This window comes from Salmo salar, chromosome ssa09 (genome assembly GCF_905237065.1).
Source record: "Salmo salar chromosome ssa09, Ssal_v3.1, whole genome shotgun sequence".
Lineage (NCBI taxonomy): Eukaryota > Metazoa > Chordata > Actinopteri > Salmoniformes > Salmonidae > Salmo > Salmo salar.
In genome coordinates, this window is record NC_059450.1 from 72,006,049 (window position 1) to 72,023,626 (window position 17,578).

Sequence of the window (17,578 nt, forward strand, 5' to 3'; positions counted from 1 at the left end):
CTGTGCGTTACAGGCAAGACATCCCCCTCCCTCATGTGGTACCCTTCCTGCAGGCTCATCCTGACATGACCCTCCAGCATGACAATGCCACCTGCCATACTGCTCGTTCTGTGCGTGATTTCCTGCAAGACAGGAATGTCAGTGTTTTGCCATGGCCAGCGAAGAGCCCGGATCTCAATCCCATTGAGCACATCTGGGACCAGTTGGATCGGAGGGTGAGGGCTAGGGCGATTCCCCACAGAAATGTCCGGGAACTTGCAGGTGCCTTGGTGGAACAGTGGGGTAACATCTCACAGCAAGAAATTTAAAATCTGGTGCAGTCCATGAGGAGGAGATGCTCTGCAGTACTTAATGCAGCTGGTGGCCACACCAGATACTGTTACTTTTGATTTTGACCCCCCCTTTGTTCAGGGACACATTATTCCATTTCTGTTAGTCACATGTCTGTGGAACTTGTTCAGTTTATGTCTCAGTTGTTGAATCTTGTTATGTTCATACAAATATTTACACATGTTAAGTTTTCTGAAAATAAACACAGTTAACAGTGAGAGGACGTTTCTCTTTTTGCTGAGTTTACTAGGAGACACATGATCTACAGAGGACAGAAGCATTTACACAAGTCACATGAGTTTTAAACTTCTTATCTTTCATAATGGCATGCAAACATGACAAATAAGTCATCTTCAGAATTCATATATAGGCCACTAATTTATAGCCTAGACTTCAAGGCTATTTATTTTCAGATGTCAAGACCTAGGGTGTATTCATTAGACTAATGCACACCATAGCGAAAACATTTTGCAATGAAACGAGTTTGGAGATATTGAGGTAGGTCCCTCTCTGTTTGCTTCCGTTTTGTTTCTAGTGAAAACACCTAGGCTATTTGTCAGAATTTTAAATAATCCGAAAAAGTTGCAGTCCTTGTTCAATGCCATTTTGTGATAACTCTCCCTCGCCATGTATTTAAGGTCAGTCTTTTAATTGTCAAAACATTCAAATAGCACAGCATTACCCCCATTCCACCTTAAAAAAGCACTGCATGGGAGTTTTAGCTTGCACTATTTGGCCATAATGAACACACCCATACATGTTGGATGACTGACAAGGACATCTGATACGTGAGGGGGGCGCGAACTCTACCATGTAATTCCTCACTTGGACAAGGTGACTTGTCAATATATTCGGCTCCATTTACTCTCAGATTTGAAAATGCTAATTAGCGTAAAATAGACATGTAAAACTACAAATCCCTGCAAGCTCATACATGTCATCTCTAGCTGACACCTTTGCTAACGTTAGATAGTTAATCCAGAGATTCTTACCTTTGCCAAATCATCATGGCATTTGTAGTTCTTTATGATAGCCACATTAGCAGCTAATTAGCATTTAATTTTTACGGGGTGAATACAGGCAAATATATTGATAAAAGTCACCTTGTCCTCGAGAGATTTACATGGTTATCAAAACATCACAATAGGGTACGCCTACACAAAACACAGCCCTTATTTTAAGTGTTTCTAAAATCCCCTATGGGAAAAATTAATGGTGGAAAAACAATTGGAACCATTTCCCTGTTTGACTGCTACATTTTATGGGTATTATGTCTCATACAGTGGCACTCTATTTGAGATCACTTTTAAAGCCCATGGCCTTTTCTCAATCCAAAATACTTAACTCCAGCATACTCTCTCCTCGTTTCAAAAAAGTTTGAAGGTTATTGAAGAGAGGCGGAAGGAAGATAGTCTTGCTAACACCTAACTGAAGTCCACCTGACATCACAGCTTTCCCTGAAATGTGAGTCACGTGGGGACACACCCAGCGTAAGGAAAGCTGCAAAGTGAGGGAAGGTTGAGGAAAATGCACTTAATTCTGTATGCACTTGCTTCTGTACTTGAAAATTGTTTACAGGGGTGGGACCAGAAATACATGTTTAAAGTAATAAAAACGAATTAAAGCTGTAGTATGTAACTTTTTGGCAACCCAACAAAATTCCCATATAAATGTAAGTTATAGATCTGTCATTGTCATTTAAAGCAAGTCTAAGAAGTGGTACATCCGTTCTATGTGCGCTATTTCTATGCTTCCGTTCTTAAGTTTCATTTTTGTGTCTTTTGGTTTTGTACACCAGCTTCACACAGCTGAAAATACAATATTTTTGGTTGTGGAAAATATAGTTAACAGCGATTTAGATGATTCAAAGATTCTCTACACCAACTGTCAAACTTATTCCACGAAGGGCGGAGTGTTTGCAGGTTTTCGCTCCTCTCTTGTACTTGATTAATTGTCGCTAATTAGTAAATAACTCCCCTCACCTGGTTGTCTAAGTCTTGATTGAAAGGAAAAACTAAAAACCCGCAGACACGAGGCCCTCAATGGAATGAGCTTGACGCACCTGCTTTATAATATACTATACTTGCTTATTTTGTCAAATAAACTATTCGAATTTTAGCAACCAGGAAATGGCAGAGCGATTTCTGCATTGAGTATCATTAAGTTAGTTGTGCAAGACATTGTATAGATAAAAAGATAAATAGCATATTGTTTTTAAAAGTGTGCATACGTTTGTCTTCCGACAAAACAAAAGCTGATTCAAAGGGGGTGTGGCATATTTCAAAACTCTTCCGCAAAGGACTCAGGTATAGGCTCTACATGACTATTTTCGTTGAAAGGTGGCTATGGAGGGAGGACACTCTTCCATTAACTTACCTACAAATTGACACTCAATTTCTATTTAATTGGCTTTATTATCATGGGAAACATATGTTTACATTGCCAAAGCAAGTGAAATAGATAATAAACAAAGGTGAATTAAACAATAAAAAATGAACAATAAACATTACACTTACAAAAGTTCCAAAAGAATAAAGACATTTCTAATGTCATATTAGGTCTATATACAGTGTTGTAATAATGTGCAAATAGTTAAAGCACAAAAGGGAAAATAAATAAACTTAAACATAGGTTGTATTTACAATGGTGTTTGTTCTTCACTAGTTGCCCTTTTCTTGTGGCAAACGGTCACAAATATTGCTGCTGTGATTGCACATTGTGGTATTTCACCCAAAAGTTAGCTCTGTGGGGTCTGTTTGTGAACAATGCCCCAGGACCAGCTTGCTTAAGGGGCTCTTCTCCAGGTTCATTTCTCTGTAGGTGATGGCTTTGTTATGGAAGGTTAGGGAATAGCAGATCGTTCACAGCTTTCTGGAAGTTACCTGTGGCGCTGATGTTTAGGCCCTGGTACAGTATGTCTAGTTTTTTGTGTGCTCTAGGGCAACGGTGTCTAGATGGAATTTGTATTAGTGGTCCTGGCGACTGGACTTTTTTTTTGATTTACTGTCAGGGCCCAGGTCTGACATAATCTGTGCAGAAGATCTAGGTGCTGCTGTAGGCCCTCCTTGGTTGGGGACAGAAGCACCAGATCATCAGCAAACAGTAGACATTTGACTTCAGATTCTAGTAGGGTGAGGCCAGGTGCTGCAGACTGTTCTAGTGCCCTCTCCAATTTGTTGATATATATGTTGAAGAGGGTGAGGCTCGACCTCGATCGCTCATCTGTTTCCGGGTCACTGGGGAGAGAGGTTAGAGGAGAAAGAGCGGAGGACTGACTTTTTTCCCAAATTAGAAAAGGCCCAGAAAGTCGACAGAGCCTTGAAACTTCCCTAGACTGTAGCCTAGTGGAGACATTCCGGTTGGCTACATTCCTGCCTGTGCTGTATATAATTTCATAAACCCACTATCTGCAAATTGGGGTGATTTATGATAATCTACGCAGCACCTTGATAGCGTTCCAGGTCATAATTTTCTAGTTGCGCTGCGCATTAGAAGATTGCGATTAATGAGTGGCCACTGCAACATTCCAGTCTTTGTGTGAAATCTGATTTTAAAAAGACGACCTGGAACGCTAACCTAAGACCAGGTAGCAGCATAGGAAACAACCTCCCTCACGACCTCCTAGGCTCCTTCTGAGGCTGTGTAGGGAGCAAAGCAGATTGATTTTGGTTAGTTTAATTTTATTTTTGATCGTTTGTATGAATATTTTTACATCGCATTTTCCATTTTTAGGGATCGTATTATCCAGCCGTACAGTAGGTGGCGACATGCATATCCACCAATTGTTGCAAATGCTATTATACCAGAGAAGAAGAAGAAGAACCTCCAAAGAATACGCAGTTAATTAGGTTTACGCTGCTTGGCTCATTCACTACATGGGCTTGCAATACAATAATATAAAATATTAGCACTGTATATTTTGCCGTCGTGCATAGGTGAGTGCAAATATAGGCATCTAATACATCTGCATTTTATTCAATGTTGATTCTAAGAAATTGCTCCGATAAGTAGCTTACTGGAAAATATTTTGTCGTAGTGCATTAGTTTAATGTCGTCGATAATAGCCTAATACTCTAATCCAATATTCAGCGAAAAATATCAGCATCACAGGTCGTGTGAAATTAGCAGTGCAACATTCTAAAGATAGACTTTTAGCACCCCCTTGTGTAGTTGATTGATGGTGAACAGTGTTTGCTGGCTCGGTAATTGTGGGGAGTGGGGTGAATGACAATTGTAGTGTTCAACTGACTGTACAGTAGTCCACTAGCTCTGTGGACCAAGTTACCTTGGTGATGTTTTTCGATAAACTCCACTGTCGAAAAGGAGAGCAGCGATGAAACAATGTTTCATGGGCCATGAATCATGGACAATCCTATTCTTGTTTTCTGTAGCCTAGTTGTAAATGTTCATCATGCACTAGATTCATTGTTGGAATACCATACTGTTAGCCTATTGTATTGTACAACGAATTTTCTGTCCGCTTTCTAACATCTATTATGTCTAACACATTTTCAACTATGTTAAAATATGTATAACAAATCTTCCATAGATTATGAAGTAGGCTTTATTTTGACGGATACAAGTGAGATGTAATTAGAACCAGCTATACAGTTAAACTCTGACCCAGTGGGTGTGTCTCTACAGCTGTCTTGTGTCTGTCCTCAGAAAATGCACCTCTCTATCCTACTGAGTACCCTTCTCAGCATCCCTGTCTCTTTGGGTGAGTTTTTTTGTTGTTGCCATTTTAGTGTTATAGCTGTTGGTTCCAGTCGTAGATGGTTGTTCAACCAGTGATTTACTTTACAGTAGTAATATGTTGGAAGAATTGGATTCCCATCTCTCTCTCTCTCCCCGTAGCTTTTCTTTGTCCAGTGTTGCTGTGGTTGTTTTTCAATCCACAAAAACTCACACATGGATTTGTAAAAATTCACATTTTTTATTTTGATCATTTCATTTCCTATCAATGTCTTACATGTCATTCTGCCTCCCTCTATTTGTCCCTCTCTTTTTCAGGCTGGAATGAAGACTTCCAGATAGTGTGTTCTGGACAAGAGTTCCGCCTGCCGGTCTACTCAGGGTCAAGGATTGTGACCTTTACCCCCAGCTACCCTCCAGGACCAAGAAGAGTGCTACTGGAGAATAACAATGTAGGTACAGTAGCGTGTGTACAGCATGTGCACAGCGTGTTCCTGTATGCTAAGCATTGCTATTGTGTCTTGTAGTTGAAGGACCCGCGGTTTGAGTGGACCAAAGATAGAACGTTGCTGTTGAAGGACGTCACACACAGTGACCAGGGACTCTACTCTATCAAGCTGTCCTCTGGATTCACAGATGAGACTGTTCGCCTCACTGTCTCAGGTACAACTCAGCCACAGGGACTACCGCTCTCAACCTCTTTCTCTCCATTTTTTTCTACTGTATGTTTCTTTCTCTATAATATTATATAATGATTAATTATATTTGTTGAAATTGATTGTATGACATTTGAAACATTTTTATAACTCTCAATGTCATCTCTCTCTCATTCTCCCTTTCTCAGAATGTATAAAAACCTTCCGACGGGGCTATGGGGAGACTTTTCAGCACAACATCCCTAAAGATGGCTCCCTGCTGGAGTTTTCCCCCCGGGGCTCCCCCCCTGATTCCCAGCCGGTGGTACTGTGGAACCGGACGGACCTCGAGACCAGTGAGGCGGGCCGGGGGAGGCTGGGGTCGGATGGGAGGGCCTGGGTGGCAGAGAGGGTGACCCAGGCAGACCAGGGAAACTACACCATCAGAGATGAGAATGGGAAAGTAATCTCCCGCAGCAAACTCACTGTCAATGGTGAGCACTGGAAATATCAAAAATATCTAGATGGAGGGTTAAGAGAGCGATGGAGATAAGAAAGCGATATTAGTTTTTAAGCAGTCTGATAAATTGTCCAAACTGACACTTAATGCTTGTATCTATCTGATTCTTTCTTTCATCTGGATGTCCCTCACCATCCTCATTCCACTCCACTCTTTCCCATACTCTTTCTCGCTCCTCATTATCACCTGTGTGGGTGCAGGGCACACCTTCAATGTCACCCGCTTCTTTAAGGAGTCGCTAAACCTTCCCCTGTTTCTCCCTGTCCCTCATGTCCACCTCATTTTTACCCCCTCCCTGCACCCGTCCAACCCCTCCAATGTTCCCCTTGACTCCCGGTACTCCCGCCCCGTGCAGCTGATCAGGGACGGGCATATCGTGGATCAGGACTCCCGGTACTGGGGCCTCATCTCTCTGGGGAGAAATAGGACTGTCAACGAGGTGGTCATCACCAGGCTGAGTGCAAAGCATGATGGGATGTATGAGATTCGAGATCAGGACGGCAACCTGGTGTCATCTACCGTTCTCCATGTGGTCGGTGAGGGACAGTGATCGTGTGTGTGTCTGTGAGCAACAGCTTTTCCCTTTACGTGATGCAGAGCTCTTCCTCTCTGATTCAGAGGGGTTGAGTTAAATGCGGAAGTCACATTTCAGTTGAATGCATTCAGAATTGCAACTGGCTAGGTATCCCCCTTTCCCTTAATTTATTTTCTTTCACACACCCTTTGTATCTATGGCTCTACCGATTCTTCTTTTTTTTTTTTCTCCAGGTAAGACTGCTAGATGGAGAGCGGTCCTCAAGTCCATCAGCGTCCCTTCTGGCATGTTTGTGACTTTGGCTGGTTTCATCCTGTTTATGAAGCGCTACCCTAACTGCAGCCTCACTATGATCATCAACGGCCTAAGAGGTCACCACACACCTGCAGCTAACCCGCCAAGAGTCAGTGTCCAGGTGACGGCTGTAGAGTGAGAGTTATGTGTGAGCTTGGAAGGTAGAAGCAATATGGTGGGGTTATTCCAGGGTTTGTATGTGCGCAATGCTGTGAGCCTGTTGTCATGGTACTATGTTGTCCATCTATTTCAACTGTATGATATCGCATTCTGAAGTGAGTGTCAGAGTAAAAATAGAACCAGTCCTTTACGCCAGTCTGAATTTCCTCAGGCATCAGTTCCTTCCATCTTTAAATTGGGTCAAGGGTCACATACAGCTTATCTGTGGATGGTTTATGTTGGTCTTCCTGTGTGTTCCCCTGTGTGTCTATGCTGAATATACAACTCAATATTAGGAAGGTGTTCCTAATGTTTAATATACTCAGTGTAGTGGTTGTGATATTTACATAGTTGTTTTATTTGTCGCCTGCAGGACTACAGTCCGCCCAGCCCCCAGCCCTATGGTTTTTACGGTCATTCACAGCAGATTGGAACGCCAAAAATATGGAGCCCCAGACATACACATTCTGTAGGTACATGGTGAAGTTGTAAATGTAGGCTCTGTCTTATGTTTTTCTTTTTACCTTTCTTAATTTCTATATTACGTGTGTCTGTTTCAGGGTTACACTCCTGTTGTGCACAGCGCACCACTTGTAGTGAACAGTGCACCACAGCCCTCCCCTGAGCCAGTGAGGACTGGGAGACAACAGGAGACAGACAGACTCAGAGTTGAGACTGCCACTACTCACACTCCCAGTAGAGAGGTAAATACATTCTGTTATTTCTATATTCTGTTTCACAATAGACAGGTATATTCTATTCTTTCTTTTTATCATTGACTCTCTCTCCTCAGGAGACTGCTGGTAGTGAGAGGGTGATCTCCTTTTCTGTCGCTGGCGCCTCCGACTGCCTCCACTCATCTGAAGACTGTTTTCAGTTCCAGATCAAGAAAGAGGGAGTCGAGGAGAGATGGAGGAAAGCAGAAGACTACTTCTCCACACTTCCACTGGACACAGATACCTCGGAGACTTGCAGCATCTACACTTCTGACAAACTCAACTTCTTATAAAAGCACAGAGAAGAAGAGTGAACGCAGGTAAAGAAAGGGAGGAGAGAAAATAGTGGAGGGAGATATGATCATATATATATATTACTGTTCATGGCTGATTTTTGTCACTATAGTGCCTAATACTCAATACTCAAAAAGTGCCTTCCTATTTGAGTATTGAGTATTACTTCATATAATGTATGTATGATCATTTCATTATTGTTCTTTTTAAGCATGAGATGAGCAATACCCTGCATTTGGAATATCATTAATTTGTACAACTGGACAGTTAATGTTCCTAGAACTCAACCCGACAATTACTTTGCTGCTACCTACCTCGAACCCTCAGGACTACACATTTTAACCATAGATGTCTGTATATTTGCTGTAATGTGTGTAATTATATTGTTACATTAGGATGGTAGGCAAGGTTAAAGAAGAGATAAGGAATTGGAAGATTTTGTAGTAGATTGATAAGGGAATGGCCTCTCAATCTAAAAGCATAGCTAACTGCATGTGTTACCAACTATTAATCCAATGAATGAACACAATAACCAATTTATCTTTTTTAGATAACATATCGTTAAGTAAGAAACTTTGAGTTATTTCTATAAAATGGCATCCATATGAGTATATGACTTATTATTTTCACCAGGTATTTACATTGATGCCAAAATAAATACAATCTGAAAGTGTGTCAATATATGATTTTCACATCATACTTTCCCAATGTTTTCTTGTGTATTATTAACGTATCATTGGTATGTGAGTCAAATAATGTTATGTTGAAGAAAATAAAACTAGTTTAATGACGGTAGGGGGCGGTGATTTATATTACTGTTTGAATGAGCTGAAAACAAAACGAAGAAGAGCCCGTGTTGGAGAACTGATACTATCCCAGCATGCAATGTTTTTGAAGCGGCAATGAAACGCCAGCGTGCAAACTTGTACCATAAATAAAGTAGGCACAATAACGTTAGTTGCCTTTTAGGCAAAACATTTCAAGATAGTTTGCCATCAAAAGTAACACCAACGGTTCGTGCTTAGCTGTGGAGGGACGTGCACTTGAAAGATGTCTTTGGTTTGCGCAAGTAAGTTGAACATGCCTCAATAAATGAGCTAGTTAATGTTAGCATTGGCTAGCTAACAGTGTGCAACGCTAGGAAGCTAACGTTTGCTTGTAGCTGATTGTAGTCTGTCACAACATGTTATTCATGGTGGCTTACTATTTAGTAATATTAGTTAACCGTAACAAACTGGTCTCAGACTAGACGTAACATAGTAACGCACATCCGGGACTCTGAAATTAGTATATGTTATGTTAGTTTTGAAATATGAATACGCAAACGTATAGCAACCAAAAGGCTGCGTTTTCGAATCTCATCACGGACAACATTAGCATTTGAGCTAATTAGCAACTTACTACTGTTTAGCTACTTTGCAGCTACTTAGTATGTTAGCTAACCCTTTAACCTAACTCCTAACCTTAACTCCTAGAGCTAGCTAACGTTGGCTACAACGTAACATATCATACGTTTTGCAAATTGGTAACAGTACGTTTTGAAACTATGATACTTAACATATACATTTTTTAAAATATTTTTTTATTTAACAAATTTGAGTGTACAGAATAATATGGAATGCTATGAGGCCACGTTGATTTAATCTTCCTCCCCTATTCAGTTTCCAATGAGGTCCCGGAGCACCCCTGCGTGTCCCCGGTGTCCAACCAGGTGTTCGAGCGCCGACTGATCGAGAAGTTCATCGCGGAGAATGGAGTTGACCCCATGAACGGCCAACCACTGTCCGAGGAGCAACTTATCGATATTAAAGGTAAACAGAGGGCAGGAGTAGACGGTTAACGTAATCGTGTAGGGTTAATCACATCAAACGTGTACTGATTTTAGTTTTGGCTAAATAAGGAGAACTAAGTTGGTTCAGTGTTTTCATATATTTAGTTATTGATTTGAAATCATTGTTTTTGCTGCCCTTTCTTCTGTTGCCCAGTGTCTCATCCTATCCGACCAAAGGCTGCCTCCGCTACCAGTATTCCTGCCATACTCAAGTCTCTGCAAGATGAGTGGGTGAGTGTCTAGACCGTCTGGAGTTTGTGGTCTGACTGTGGACAGTGTTACAGCCAAATACTGTTCCTCAGTCGTGTTGAATCTCTCCCTCAATGTCTTCCCCCTCTCTCTTTCAAGGATGCGGTGATGCTCCACAGTTTCACTCTGAGGCAGCAGCTGCAGACGACTCGCCAGGAGCTCTCTCACGCCCTCTACCAGCATGACGCAGCCTGCAGAGTCATCGCCCGTCTCACCAAGGAGGTCACTGCAGCCAGAGAGGGTAAGAGAGAGCCAAGGGAGCCTTGGTGGGGTTCTCTATAGTCTGAATCCCCCCCCCCTCTCTCCTTCACTGACCTGTGAAGGCCATTGCTTACTCTGTGCCCATTCTCCCATTCTACAGCCCTGGCCACACTCAAGCCCCAAGCCGGATTGGTCGCCCCTCAGGCTATGCCTGCCTCTCAGCCAGCCGCTGGGGTGAGTGATTGACCTAGATTCCCATCCATCAAACAGGATTCCTGTCCATCAGAGACTGAGGATTCATGCTGTTACTCTTTTCTAACTCGTCTTCTCTGTGTTGGTTTACCTCTCGCAGGGTGCAGGTGGGGAGCCCATGGAGGTTAGTGAGCAGGTGGGAATGACCCCAGAGATCATCCAGAAGGTAAGATATTTTTCTCCCTCTCCTAATCCCCTGTGGTTAGTGTTCTCATTACTGTGACTCTCCCAATATGGGAATGGATTTGTGATTCATTGAACTGTGATTAACATCTTTGTTGCTTCTCTCCTGCTCTCTTTTCAGCTCCAAGATAAGGCCACCGTCCTTACCACAGAGAGAAAGAAGGTCAGATTTTAATTCAGGAAGATGTCTCATGCGTTGTAGGATTGCACAGATGGATGATCAAACCACTCAATCTTTTAATACACCCTCATTTGGTCCTTTGTTTTCCCACTCCTCCCTTCTCACTCCCTAACCAGAGAGGCAAGACTGTGCCAGAGGAGCTGGTCAGGGCTGAGGATCTGAGCAAGTACCGACAAGTGGCTTCCCACGCTGTGAGTACTACTGTCTGTCTAATAACCTGTAGTTGGACTGACTGAGCTGCTGAGTACTATCCAAGGTTGCCCTGAACTGTCTGTTCTTTTGATTCTCTCAGGGTCTTCATAGCGCCAGTGTCCCAGGAATCCTGTGTATGGACCTCTGTCCTTCAGATACTAACAAAGTACTCACTGGTAAGCACCCTCTTTAAAAAATAATTTTCCCCCCCACTCTCCCCCACATCTCTTTTTCTTGCATATCTAAACAGTGTACATGATGACTGTATTCTGTGTTGCCAGGAGGGGCTGATAAGAACGTGGTTGTGTTTGATAAGAAGGAGGAGCAGATCATCGCCACCCTCAAGGGTCACACCAAGAAGGTCACCTCTGTCATCTACCACCCCTCCCAGGTAACAATACGTGTCTATACACCTGTCTTGGGTGGAACTTCTAGGACATAGGATCTAAGAGAACCTCTGTATGAAGTAGCATTGAGCATACAGTGAAATTCTAAGTAAAGGAGTTAAAAGATGACTTGATCTGTGTACCCGGTTGAACATGTGCTGTGTTTTAGTTTGTAACCCGCACCAACTAACTTGCCTAATTTCCTTCCACACTATTTAATTTATTTATATTTTCCGTCTTCTCCAGTCGGTGGTGTTCTCTGCCTCTCCAGACAGCACCATCCGGGTGTGGTCTGTTACCGGGGGTAACTGTGTCCAGGTGGTGAGAGCTCACGAGGCGAGCGTGACCGGGCTGTCACTTCACGCCACCGGAGACTACCTGCTTAGCTCCTCTGAGGACCAGGTCAGTCCCCTGTATTGTCCCAGCACCCGGGTCCCCTGGGCTGTGGAATAGAATGCACCAGCTGTACTGTTGTCAAAAGTAAATGATGGCAACTCTGTGTTGGTGGATGTGCAGATCGGCCAACATGCACGCATTTTGCGTACCAACTATGCAATTATCTGTCCATGTACGCAGGTACAAGATCAGAGTTAAAAGTATGCAGAAATGAATAGGGCCTGATTATTAAAAAAATTACGTTGTAATAAAGTAATTTACTCAGTAAATCCACTGAGTAAATGTAACATCCTGATTCTCGAGCTGCAACACACGGACATGTACGGAGTTTGTGTCAACGGACATGGAGATGAATACATCATTATTGGACGTAGCTACCCCGTGTCTGCCCCTCCTGTTTGTTGTGATGCTGAGTTTGCTGCCTGTCAGCTGTACTTCAACATGGCCAAATCTCTTCTCGACTGTGTTGTGGAAAGGTAAACACTAATAGTTTCAAGCTAACGTTAGCCAACCTAAGATGGGCATTCAGTGGGCTCTAAGTGCAAGCAGTTCACTAGCATTTGCTAGTGAAAGAAATGAAATGCAAATTCGACAAATAACTGGTCGCATTTGTGCGAGTGTGATATACATTTAATTCTGCGTCCCATTAGTTGTATTTTCCACCAAACATTACGAGGATATCACAACCTGATAGACTGTAACTGTAATTATGATCCGCGTCACAAAAAGCATTACAAAAGTATAATCTAATATAAACATCTTAAATGGAGTGGGGAGTTTAGAAGACTGCACGATGAAGAATGAATGAGTTTCCTGTATTAGCTATAGAGGCAATGCTTCTAAAATGCCTTGGCACTAGATTTGAGATTTTATCAATTTCGAAAATCTGAAATGATCTATGCGCTGCAAAGAAATTCAATAGGGACCTTTAAATTGGCTGAAACAGAGGACTCTTCTACTGAACAGCGGTCAGATTCCCTTTGCGGTGGCCAACTGAACAGCGGTCAGATTCCCTTTGCGGTGGCCAACTGAACAGCGGTCAGATTCCCTTTGCGGTGGCCAACTGAACAGCGGTCAGATTCCCTTTGCGGTGGCCAACTGAAGCTTTGTGTAGCCAGTTTGCGGTCTGTGTCAACCCGATCATTTGCTTTTGTTTTCAAAATGATTTTGCTTTTAGTGTTGATTATAATTGTGATTAGACTCACAAACAGTGAGCGCACGATTGTGCTGGGGAAAGAACTCCGATTCGGCACTTGCTAAGCGTGCGATTTGAATCTCCAATTTCCCGTGTGCGTCTGGTACTCGAAAGTTGGCAGGTCTGGATGTGTGTTAATACTCTGTTTCTCTCTCTCTCTTAGTACTGGGCCTTCTCTGACATCCAAACTGGCCGAGTCCTTACCAAAGTCACTGATGAGGCTGCTGGTGTTGGTAAGTGTTTGTGCTAGACACAATATGGAAATTGGGTTCCGGTTTTCCCTGTCACATATTTATCCCCCCTTCTCCCCAGCTCTGACTTGTGCTCAGTTCCACCCTGACGGTCTGATCTTCGGGACGGGAACAGCTGACTCCCAAATCAAGATCTGGGATCTGAAGGAGCGCACCAACGTGGCCAACTTCCCCGGCCACTCTGGTCCCGTCACCTCCATCGCCTTCTCTGAGAACGGATACTACCTGGCCACAGGTCAGTCTCTCCAACCACCGAGCCAATAGATTGTACTCTAACTATTTGCACATTGTTACAACACTGTACACAGCCATAATAATGTCTCTATTCCTTTTAAACTTGTAGGTGTAATGTTTACTGTTCATTTCTGCTTTGTTTATTTCACTTTTGTTATCCATTTCACTTGCTTTGCAAATGTAGACATGTTTCCCATGCCAATAAAGCCCTTTGTTTATCAATTCAATCTAAAATGTAATGACAAAACAGTGTTCTGTATTTCTCATGACCTGACCCAGTCTCTCTCTGTGCTCCAGGTGCCCAGGACAGCTCTGTGAAGCTGTGGGATCTGAGGAAACTGAAGAACTTCAAGACCATCGCCCTGGACAACAACTACGAAGTGAGAATGAGCAGCCGTGCAGTCTGCTAGTCACAGTATTCCCCATCTATCGGACAGATATAGCTAATTAATTTACTGCGAATAACAGTTATTTCTTGTGGACTTTGTCAGTGGAACCTTATTCTCTTTCTCTCAGGTTAAGTCTCTGGTGTTTGATCAGAGCGGTACGTACTTGGCTGTGGGTGGATCTGACATCAGGGTGTACATCTGCAAGCAGTGGTCGGAGGTCCTAAACTTCAGTGGTGAGAAACATTCATAGCCTCTAACATTTTATATCCACATTCAACCTTCATCTGACCTTGTTTGCTCACCAGTGATAAAACAACTCATACATATGTACACATGGTTAGGAAAAACTGTCATATGGCATGCCTCATCTTACAGTAGTCACCTTCATGTCGCTCTTTTCCATCTTTAATCATGTCTGTCTTCCCTCTTTTTTCCAGACCACTCTGGCCTGGTGACCGGCGTGGCGTTTGGAGACAATGCTCAGTTCCTTTCCTCCGCCGGAATGGACAGAAGCCTTAAGTTCTACAGCCTGTAAATTAGTACAGACAGATGGAGGAAGTGAAAGAGGATAAGGTCTAGACCTGTGCGACCAATTTGACTCGGCTGCAGTCGGGTTTGGGGTTTGAGAAATATGGACCGGTGATCCGAATGTCGTGGGTTGACTGGCCTGGGCAGGAGCTTTTCAGTCACATTTACCAGCAGTTGATGGTCTTAGCATATTTTTTTTTTTTAAGTAAATTTGTGATGATCTGTAGTTATTTAGGATCCTGGTGGGTGGAGGAACAGGTGCTGAGGTATTTAGGTTTCCCCTTCATTTATTCTCCGTAAATACCTCCCCAAATCTCTGTTCTCCTTTGCTGGTTAGACCAACAGTACTCTTCTGTTGAAATTGTATTTTTGTTTTAACTAAGTTCTGTCAAATTGAATAAGCCAATTCCCTGTATTGATGTGTTCATTCTTAGCCAGGAGATCCAACCAGCTTGCTTACAGGGTTGGACAGCATTCTTGTGTGGATTAAGACACAGCGGAGATTGAACACTGCTAGTTTTAGTAGCAGAAGCCACAGCAGCCATTTGGAATGGCATTTCGTGTTGAACAAATGAGCTGATTGGCTAACACTGCCATTCCAAAATGGCTGCTGTGACTTCTGCTACATAGCATGAGGACGGAAAGGACAGTTTTCCGGAAGAAGTCGCAGTCGTTAAATTTTAGTGTAACAGTTGGGATAATGGGACAATTCAGAGTACAATGCATTTCTCATCCCTGGATTGAGAAGTTTTCCGAGCCATATCTGGCGCCGGCTCCGCAGTGTCTTAATCTACACAGGAATGCTGTCTGACACTAGTACAGCTGTAAACAAGCGGGTCGGATCTGCTGGCTACTTAATCCCTTGAATTCCCTTCCACACTTTTTACACCTCAATAAATTAAGTGTTTTATGTAAAAACAGCCAGCTATTTGCTTGATCAATGGAATGTATTGTATATGCCTCCAGTTGTCGATTCAGCCTGTCTGAGGCACCAAAAAATTCAGTGTGCTCTGTTTGTACAGTGCATTCGGAAATTATTCACATTTAGTTATTACAGACCGAATTTAAAATGGATTACATTTATATTGTTTTTGTCATTGGCCAACACACAATACCCAATAATGTCAAAGTGGATAATTATTTTATATATTAAAAGCTAAAATGTCTTGAGTCCATAAGTATTCAACCCTTTTGTTATGGAAAGCCTAAATAAGTTAAGAAGTATAAATGTGCTTTGCAAGTCACAAGTTGAATGGACTCGGCGTGCAATAAGTGTTTTTAACATGATTTTTTTTTTATGACTATGTAATCTCTACTGTACCCCACACAGTTGAGCAGTGAATTTCAAAAAGATTCAACCACAGACCAGGGAGATTTAATACATTTTAGAATAAGGCTGTAACGTAACAAAATGTGGAAAAAGGGAATGGGTCTGAATACTTTCCGAATGCTCTGTACATAGGGCAGCAGCCTCTAAGGTGCAGTGTTGAGTAACCGGGTGGTAGCTGGCTAGTGACAGTCACTAAGTTCAGGGCAGGGTACTGGGTGGAGACCGGCTAGTGAAGACTGTTTAACAGTCTGATGGCCTTGAGATAGAAGCTGTTTTTCAGTCTCTCGGTCCCAGCTTTAATGCACTTGTACTGACCTCGCCTTCTGGATGATAGCAGGGTGAACAGGCTGTGGCTCGGGTGGTTGATGTCCTTGATGATCTTTTTGGCCTTCCTGTGACATCGGGTGCAGTAGGTGTCCTGGAGGGCAAGCAGTGTGCCCCCGGTGATGAATTGGGCACACCGCACCACCCTCTGGAGAGCACAGCGGTTGCGGGTGGTGTAGTTGCCGTACCAGGTGATGATGCAGCCCGACAGGATGTTCTCAATGCTGCATCTGTAAAAGTTTGTTGCGCCGCCTTCACCACACTGTCTGTGTGGGTAGACCATTTCAAATTGTCAGTGACGTGTACTCTGAGGAACTTGAAGCTATTCACCTTCTCCGCTGCGGAAGTCCACGATCAGTTTCTTCGTTTTGTTGACGTTTAGAGGTTATTTTCCTGGCACTACTCCACCAGGGCCCTCACTTCCTCCATGTAGGCTGTCATCATTGGTAATCAAATTGTATTAGTCACATGTGCCGAATACAACAGGTGTAGACCTTAGAGTGAAATGCTTACTTATGAGCCCCTATCTAACAGTGCACTGATAAGAATAAGAGAGAAAAGGAACAAATAATTAAAGAGCAGCAGTAAAAAAAAAAATATATACAGGGGGGTGCTGGTATAGAGTCAATGTGCGGGGGCACTGGTTAGTTGAGGTAGTATGTACATGTAGAGTTAATTAAAGTGACTATGCAAAGATGACAACAGAGGGGGGGGGCAATGCAAATAGTCTGGGTATCCATTTGACTATATGTTCAGGAGTCTTATGGCTTGGGGTAGAAGCTGTTGAGAAGCCTCTTGGACGTAGACTTGGCGCTCTGGTACTGCTTGCCGTGCGGTAAGAGAGAACAGTCTATGACTAGGGTGGCTGGAGTCTTTGACAATTTTTATGGCATTCCTCTGACACTGCCTGGTAAGAAGGTCCTGGATGGCAGGTAGCTTGGCCCCAGTGATGTACCGGGTCGTTCGCACTACCCACTGTAGTGCCTTGCGGTCGGAGGCCGAGCAATTGCCATACCAGGCAGTGATGCAACCAGTCAGGACGCTCTCGATGGTGCAGCTGTAGAACCTTTTGAGGATCTGAGGACCCATGCCAAGTCTTTTCAGTCTCCTGAGGGGGGATAGGTTTTGTCGTGTCCGCTTCACGACTGTCATGGTGTGCTTGGACCATGTTAGTTTGTTGGTGATGTGGACACCAAGGAACTTGAAGCTCTCAACCTGCTCCACTACAGCCCTGTCGATGAGAATGGGGGCATGCTCGGTCCTCTTTTTCCTGTAGTC

At 43.2% G+C, this 17,578-nt stretch overlaps 2 protein-coding genes across 4 annotated transcripts; both read left to right on the forward strand.

The window, feature by feature from the left end:
• Positions 1-4,115: 4,115 nt before the first annotated feature.
• LOC106611701 (uncharacterized) lies at positions 4,116-8,973 on the forward strand. Of its 3 annotated transcripts, none has more exons than XM_045723941.1 (10): positions 4,116-4,265; positions 4,996-5,050; positions 5,344-5,477; positions 5,553-5,688; positions 5,870-6,154; positions 6,381-6,716; positions 6,949-7,130; positions 7,542-7,637; positions 7,729-7,872; positions 7,962-8,973. In XM_045723941.1, the coding sequence occupies exons 2-10, from the start codon at positions 4,999-5,001 to the stop codon at positions 8,175-8,177; spliced, it is 1,581 nt and encodes a 526-aa protein (XP_045579897.1). In that variant the 5' UTR covers positions 4,116-4,265; positions 4,996-4,998; the 3' UTR covers positions 8,178-8,973. The 3 variants fall into 3 exon arrangements, with proteins under 3 accessions (XP_045579897.1, XP_045579899.1, XP_045579898.1); XM_045723943.1 differs by having other exon boundaries at positions 6,949-7,118; XM_045723942.1 differs by having other exon boundaries at positions 4,123-4,265; positions 4,975-5,050.
• Positions 8,974-9,024: 51 nt separating this feature from the next.
• On the forward strand, positions 9,025-15,566 carry LOC106611702 (pre-mRNA-processing factor 19). The gene is made up of 16 exons (XM_014212189.2): positions 9,025-9,247; positions 9,840-9,989; positions 10,164-10,240; positions 10,358-10,499; positions 10,620-10,693; positions 10,812-10,877; positions 11,016-11,057; positions 11,192-11,266; positions 11,368-11,443; positions 11,549-11,658; positions 11,900-12,055; positions 13,408-13,477; positions 13,557-13,730; positions 14,027-14,109; positions 14,246-14,351; positions 14,556-15,566. The coding sequence occupies exons 1-16, from the start codon at positions 9,229-9,231 to the stop codon at positions 14,651-14,653; spliced, it is 1,518 nt and encodes a 505-aa protein (XP_014067664.1). The 5' UTR covers positions 9,025-9,228; the 3' UTR covers positions 14,654-15,566.
• The last annotated feature ends 2,012 nt before the right edge of the window (positions 15,567-17,578 follow it).

Coding starts and splice junctions, on each gene's coding strand:
- LOC106611702 (XM_014212189.2), top strand. Junction 10,878..11,015: donor CCCCAGAGATCATCCAGAAG/GTAAGATATTTT, acceptor CTCTCTTTTCAG/CTCCAAGATAAGGCCACCGT. Junction 13,478..13,556: donor TGATGAGGCTGCTGGTGTTG/GTAAGTGTTTGT, acceptor CCTTCTCCCCAG/CTCTGACTTGTGCTCAGTTC.
- LOC106611701 (XM_045723941.1), top strand. CDS start 4,999: ATGCACCTCTCTATCCTACTGAGTACCCTTCTCAGCATCCCTGTCTCT. Junction 5,478..5,552: donor TGCTACTGGAGAATAACAAT/GTAGGTACAGTA, acceptor TGTGTCTTGTAG/TTGAAGGACCCGCGGTTTGA. Junction 7,873..7,961: donor CTCACACTCCCAGTAGAGAG/GTAAATACATTC, acceptor CTCTCTCCTCAG/GAGACTGCTGGTAGTGAGAG.